At 33.4% G+C, this 7,781-nt stretch overlaps 1 protein-coding gene across 1 annotated transcript in view; it reads left to right on the top strand.

Moving 5' to 3' along the window:
- Positions 1 to 5,124: 5,124 nt before the first annotated feature.
- The window catches only part of LOC105993437 (dystrophin-like), a gene marked incomplete at its 3' end in the record, with an annotated part of 1,816,642 nt that continues 1,813,985 nt past the window's right edge, over positions 5,125 to 7,781 (top strand). Inside the window, 1 exon segment of the mRNA XM_013026710.1 lies at positions 5,125 to 5,307. Coding sequence (XP_012882164.1) covers positions 5,301 to 5,307 — 7 coding nt within the window.

The following is a 7,781-nucleotide window of genomic DNA, read 5'->3' as shown; positions in this document are numbered from 1 at the left end:
TCTCTTTTGTGTGACTTCATGCAGCTACCATAATTCTTCTGGTTCATTTATATGGATAGATGTATCAATAGCTCAGTCCTTTCCATAGTGCCGTTCTATTATACAGATAGGCCATGCATAATGATAAACATGAATTGTTTCATGTTGTGGCTATTGAAAATGAAGTTCATATGAATATTCATGTACAAGCTTTGTTGGTTGTCATAGTCTACCTTTTCTTTTGGTTAAGCTTTTATTTCTTATAGTGGAGAAAGCATGGCTCTTATATGTAATTTTTAAAGAAACTGCCAAACTGGTTTTCAGATATTTTTACCATCTTATTCCATTAGTAGTGTATGAGTGATCTAGTTCTAAAGCCTGATTTTGTCTTTTGTATCTGTTTTTGCTATTTTGTCATGATTATTTAATATCTAGTTTTTTCATTAATAATATCTGACAGTTTCCATGTTTAGTAGATGTCAAGCATTCAAGCAAATATTTTACAATAATTTTCCTTGTGTTCTCAAAGCAAGAAGGCAAAAGAGAATTATTATTCTCATTTCACAATGCTCTTATTTCATATAACAATTTATAGTGCTGGAGTTAATATGTAAAGTTAATATATAAAATTAGTATATAAAATAAACAAGGCTAGAATTCCTATATACAAAGGATTAGCTAAAATAATCTAATTTTAATATAGTCTGTTTAAATCCTATAAAAACTACAAGGAATTTATCTTCAGAAATTACACAAAGAGATCAAGAGAAGAGTCAACATTATCATTGCAAAACAATAGCAACAACAATATAAAGACGAGAACAAGGTAGAAAATTATGGGCAAAAGAAGTATGCTACAAACAAAAAACGTTAACAAAATGGTGAATATTACAACTCTATTCAGTAGACTGAAATAAATGGAACTACACACAGAAGCAGTTACAACAGACATCTCAGATTTAAAAAAGCAACTTTATATATGCCAATTTTATTATATGCCAAAATATTGGATGACCTAGAAGTACATAGCTTCCTGCAAAAATACAACTTACCAATATTGAATTAAAAAGAAATAGCCTGAACAGACCAAAAGCAAAAATCAAAACAAAACAAACAAAAAACACAAAAGCTCTCAACAATGAAAAGCCCAAGAGCAGATGATGTCACAGGTGAATTCTACCAAACATTCCAAGAATTGTTTCCAATTCTTTCTAAAATTTTCCAAAGATAGAATAGAGACACTTCCAAACTCATTTCATAAGGCCAGATTCCAAAGCCAGAAAAAGATACCATAAGAAAACGACATTACAAGCTAATATCTTAATGAGAATAGATGCAGATATCCTCAATGAAATATCCTAAATAAATATTAGGTCACTGAATTCAGCAGCAGTTGCAAAGGAAAAGCATTCTGAGCAAGTAAGATTTATCTATACAGTGCAAGATTGGCCCAGCATATGTAAATCTATCAACACTATACAAGACATTAACAGAATAAAATACAAAAATTCACATGATCATCTTGATAGATTCAGAAAAATCAGTCTGAAAAATTTCAACATCATTCATGATAAAATAAACCTTTCAACAAAATAGAATAGGAAGAACATAAAAACCAGTTATATAAAGCCTGCAGGTAGCATCATAACCAACAGATAATAACTGAAAACTTCACCCATAAGATCTAGTAGAAAGGAAAATTTCTCTGGATGTTTTTTTGTCTGTTGTGGGGCTTGAACTCAGAGCCTGGGTTCTGTCCTTGAGCTCTTTCACCCAAGGGTAGCACTCTACCAATGTGAGCCACAGCACCACTTCAAAGTTCTCATGTTTAGTGTTTCATAGTAGTACTGGAAGTCCTATTCAGAGCAATGAGGAAAGAACATGAAATCAATGACATCAAAAATGGAAGGAAAGAAATAAAATTGTCTGTTTGCAGATGACATGGTTCTATATTTGGAAGACTCTGAAGATTTTCTATAAAAATTGTTACAACTTCAAAACAGTTAACCAAGTTTCACGAAAGAAACCCAGCACACAAAATAACAGCATTTCTTTATTTTAAATCCTACTAACAGTAACATCCAAAGAAATGATATCCTTTCTAATAAGTTTAATCCAGGAGGCAAGAAATTTAGAAAGTGAAAATTATAAAACAAGTTTGATGAAAGAAATTGAAGACCAAATAGATGGAAATGCTACTATTGTCAACAGGCCCTTACTGCTTAAAACACTCAGGAGATTCAACACAATCCCTATCAAAATATCCATGACATTTTTCACAGAAAAGATAAAGCCAACTCTAAAATTCATATGAAACCTCAAAAATGCTTATCACAAAAAAATGTGATAAAAGAAAGCAATCTTGAGAAAGAACATATTTAGAGAAAACACATTTCCTTGTTTCAACTTATATGACAGAGATTTAGTAACCAAACAGTATAGTGTTGGCACTAGAATAAACAGATCAATACAACAGAACAGAGATCCCAAAAATAAACCCATGCATATGCATATGATGAACTAATTTCACAAAGGATACACAATGAGGAAAAAAACAGTCTCTTTGATATGTGGTGTTGGGAAAATGCATATTCACTTGTAAGAAAATGAAATTGTACCCATAGATTAAATAAAAATAGCTAAAAATGGAATATTAATAACTGACATTTAAATGTAAGACCTGGAATGATAAGACCCCTAGAAATAAATGTAGACAAAAAAGCTTGACATTGGTCTTGGCAATGATGTTTTTGGACATGGCACCAAAAGCACAGTAAATAAATCAACCAGACTACATCATACTAAAAGTTTCTGTTTAGTAAAGGAAAAACATAAAATGATAAGACAGCCTGAAGATGAGTGAAAATGTTCGCAAACTATATATCTGACATAAAATTGATATCTAGACCAATTAAGGGAATCACAGAAGTCAAGCACAAAGAAAACTGCAAATATACTAACAAACAAGCTCTTGAATACACATCTTTCCAAAATAGATACACAGATGGTGAGCAAGTATATGAAAACACGATCAATAGGACGTATTGTTAGAGAAATGCAAGCCAAAACCACAATGAGATTTCAACTAATAACTTTTAGCATGACTACTGCCAAAAGATAGTATGTGGGAGAAAGCAGAGCCACTGCTTATCATTGGTGAGAATGGAACTTGGTTTAGCCACAATGGAAAACACTATGGAAACTCTTTTCCAAAGGCTGTAGCATGGAATAGAGGGAAACAAAAGGTACAAAGGGAACACATTTCAGTTATGTGAATGGATAGTATCTAGAGATCTACTAGACAGTATAAGAACCATAATTGCTAATAATATATTTTATGTTCCAATTTTGCTGATAGAGTAGATCTCAAGAATTCTCACCAATGCAAACATAGGGTAACCAAGTAAGTGGATGGAGCTGTTAATCAGCTTGAGTAAAGGAATCATTACACTCTATACATGTATTATCAAAGTTCCATCTTGAACAACACACATATATACATACAAGTTTATTTAGAAAATAAGAATGTCAGGCAAGCTTATAGATGGATGAAGCAGCTTGTGGAAATTCTCTGAGACAGAAATGACCACAGGAGTTTTAGAGAATAAAATTAAGGCTGAAGCAAAATGTGAAGGGGAGTCTGGAGTTAAAGCTGAAGCAGTAAACAGAAATCATGGACAGAAAAGCAAACAAACAAACAAAAACAGGTTCTGTTTGTTCCTGCCACTTGAAGCCTCTGAGTGAGATATGCCAATCACAAAAACTGATATTTGGTAAAATAAGGGTAACTGATAAACTGATGTTTTCAGAATTGTTTGGGAGGGGAATAATGTATATTATTTTAGAGAAATTTTGGTGAGTTCAAATGAATTCCAGTTATCTTTCTAGTTTATTTCCAACAGTTATAAATTAAGCACAATAAATTTTAAATTAGTAATTATGATAAATATTCTGATATATAGGAATTATTCATATTTTTATACAAAAGTTTGGTGGCAGATTATAAAGCATGTAGATATGCATGCACAAAACCACCACTTTAGAGAAACAGTATTTTGCTAGACTTAGTGGCAAATATCACTTATGCTAAATGAAATATTCTGTATAGTACATAGTGTAGCTACTAAACAAGCTATTTACTTTTCGTGGTAATGGTGAATAGCTTCCTTACCTAAAGAAATATTTAATAGGTAGTTGTGAGGAGACATGTAAGATTTGATCAATTCTTATAAAGACTCTTTTCTCATGGAAATGCTTTAAATTCATGGTGTTACAGTTTCAAGCTATACATATTAGTGCCCACAAGAGAGAGACATATTTAGACGTTTTTGAAAAAAAAATACTGTATAGATTCATGGCAATGATCATTTCTTCTTATAAAGTATTGACTCATTAACAGAATTTTTAAAAGACAATGTTTATTTTCTTGAAATAGCAGTTACTTACTTTCTAAACAAGTTGTACAGGAGATCAGGTAATTTGGTTTCCTACTTTGTGAAGACAGTACTCATTAAGTTTATCTTTTCAAGTATATTTTTCTCGCCCCCCCTCCCCCGCTTTGGAGAAGCACATAGAGTAAAAGATTTTAAATGTCTCCAATGTGCAGATTAGATGGTATAGTCTTTACTTTTTAATCCTCTTATTTGGAATTATTCCTTGGAATCACGAGAGACAAATACCATTTGAGAAAGTGCATGCTGTATTTTATGATAAAGCTGAGAGATGTGGAGCTGAGCCCTTGATCTTTGAATTTCAAAAGTACAAACCGAACGGGAGGTTTCACCCTTAAAGGGCTGGAAAAAATAAGTTAAATTAAGCCCAAATTTCATTCTGAATTATATCATGTGTGAAAAGGAACTCTAGGTATAGTTAGGAAAGGCATTTAAGCCAAACGCTTTGCTTTTCTTCTGTACTGAGGAGTGAATAGACACTGAAAGAGATTTGCAGATCCACTGTTTTTAGGCAGGAAGAATGCTCGTTAAATGCAGAACGCTGCTCTGGCTCATGTGTTTGCTCCGAGGTGTAGGTTTTGTTCGACTGACGTATCAGATAGTCAGAGTGGTTACCACACCGATGTTGTAGCAGCTGCATAATAAATGACTGAGAGAATCATGTTAGGCATGCCCACCTAACCTAACTTGAATCATGCGAAAGGGGAGCTGTTGGAATTCAAATAGACTTTCTGGTTCCCAGCAGTCGGCAGTAATAGAATGCTTTCAGGAAGATGACAGAATCAGGAGAAAGATGCTGTTTTGCACTATCTTGATTTGTTACAGCAGCCAACTTATTGGCATGATGGAGTGACAGGAAAAACAGCTGGCATGGAAGGTAGGATTATTAAAGCTATTACATCATTATGAATACAATTAGAAGCTGACCATGACAAAGCATATGTTTGAACAAGCAGCTGTTGGTAGCTGGGGTTTGTTGCCGAGCTCTTCAAACTCTGCAAACAGTGTTGCTTTTACAGAATGGATTTTAAAATTACCTTGTGCTGCGTTAGATTTTTGGGGGGTGTGCTTGCCTACAACCTCTGGGAAGCACTTCTGGGATAGAAATCAGTGTTAGAAGATTTTAGAATAAAGTATTTTTCAAGAGTCGAGGTTTCTCCAGGTAGATGATAACAGGAAGGGAAATCTATGGGGAAATCTACCCTAGCTCAGTTATATGTAATTTACTTGCAAGGACTGATTGATATATTGGCATATTCCGACATCCAAAGAAATGATAATGTGTACAATGTTTGGATAGGTTGGAAATTTTTAGACTTGGTTTCTGTTTTATAAGGAGTTTGGCTGTCAGTCATTTTGCCTCATCAATTTCTACCTTTGACATTTATTCAGTCATTCTGCATTATATGAAGGAAATATATCAATATCTCCTGCAGGGTTTTTCAACAACTCTAGCATCTGTTTCAGCTATTGAACTGTATTCACGTTTTGCCAAGTTGATGTCGACCCAGCTGGTCTATCATTTCTCGCTTGATTACTGCTCTTAATTTCTCTATATCAGCTTGTTTCAGAGAGGGCTTTGAAAGCTGTTAATGGGAAATGACAGAAAAAAAGATAAAGTATTTCAAATTGGAGCACTTATTTATTTGTTTAGAACCTTAATGACTTTTACTTTATATTCTTGTCTGCGTACAATTTTTAAAACCCTTTTTCTGTTTTGCAATATTTCTTTCTGTCAGTGAATTATAACTCTACGTACTTTTAAACAAATGGAATGTGCACATGCACTGTATCTAGCTCCAAAAGAAAGTTTTAGGGAAAAGGGGAACAAGTTAAGCTCTTTTGTTTTTTGACACTATGCATCGTTTTTATATACTATCTTCATACACTGTCATGGGGACCGAACATACTGAAATTATTTTTATCACCACTAGGCTAAAAAATATTCAAAGCTGTTTTTAACAAGTGACTACTTAAAATAAACGTCAAATAATACAGAAATATATTTTCCTGAGTAAGAAAGCATGATTATTAAGTATATAATATAGCATCTTTAGCTCTCTACTCTATCTCCCCAGTTAGTCTGAGAAGCTAAATTATCCAAGTTAATAGACTCTTATATATGAACATCTAACTTGACCTTTCAGTGTACAGGGTACTACTCCTATGTCCTGTGACTTTTTTTTTATAGTAATGGTAATTTCCCAATCATCATGGTTAAGGAACACTACTGGCTGTTATGTAACTTTTTTTTTTCCCTTGAATGTTAGTCCATGTTTTTCAATTACGTATTCCTCTTAGGAAGACTGAGTTAAACAACATGTATTTAAATATCAAGCAACTGATTAGTTACTGATAGACAATTATACTTGCTTGTATTCATCCAAAATATTTACTAACATGTGTTTTGAAAAATGGGGATTTGGATGAGTACTTTTTAACCTTGAAGCATACATTTCTGTTGCTGACTATATCATTTATAATTCATATGTATGGCAGGGAAAATAGTTTTCAGAATGTGTAATTTTAGCAGCAAGAGATATTTTTGACAATGTGGCTTGGACAATCTTATTATTTCCTTGTAATACTTTTGGTTACTGTATATGTTTTTGTATACTTGTTACCATACTTGGTTAATCTTTCAAGAGCTAAAAGACTGGCAGAATTGTGCATCTAAATCATATAGGGTTAATTTGGGTGGGTTGACAAAACCCAGCTGTGTCCACACTGTTGTTTAAACTGTACCGTTCATCTTTTAATTTCATCTAACTTTTTGTAGCTATTTTAAGTGACAATTCAAGTTTGGAAAAAAAAACTCTTTAACATTGCTTCTTTAGTAGGATTATTCTTTGTGAATTGTCCTCCGTGGGGGAAAAGAAAAAGCATGTGAGTTTCCGGCTAGCTTTGCGCTCCTGTTACCATAGTTACTTACAAAAAGGAAAAAAAAAACCGTTTTTCATTCAATGAAGATAGTATAATTTAAATCAGCTACTGGACTTCCCCAAGTGTGGGTTTTGTTTGTTAGTTTGTAGTTTAGGCTTGCTTTGTTAGTGACTAGGAAGTGCTCTCTATTTAATTCCATTGATGAATGGAAAAGACAGACACTAGGTGGCACCAGCTGTTGATTATTAATGAAATCTTAAAGGCTTTGCGCCACACACCTGAAGAGCAGGCTTACCCTTTCTGATAAACACAGTGTAAGAGTTAGAAATGCTCATCGATATTTCTGACTCTAGCATGCAAAGTGATGAGACCGTGGGAAGTATCTAAATCTCAGCTGGTTAATTCCTTGGTTTCAGGGGTGATTGAAAAGGAGGGAAGGAGAAGAAGAAACGCATAAAAAAAAGTTAA

Source organism: Dipodomys ordii, unplaced genomic scaffold (genome assembly GCF_000151885.1).
Source record: "Dipodomys ordii isolate 6190 unplaced genomic scaffold, Dord_2.0 Scaffold96, whole genome shotgun sequence".
Lineage (NCBI taxonomy): Eukaryota > Metazoa > Chordata > Mammalia > Rodentia > Heteromyidae > Dipodomys > Dipodomys ordii.
This window is presented reverse-complemented; position numbering and strand designations above follow the sequence as displayed.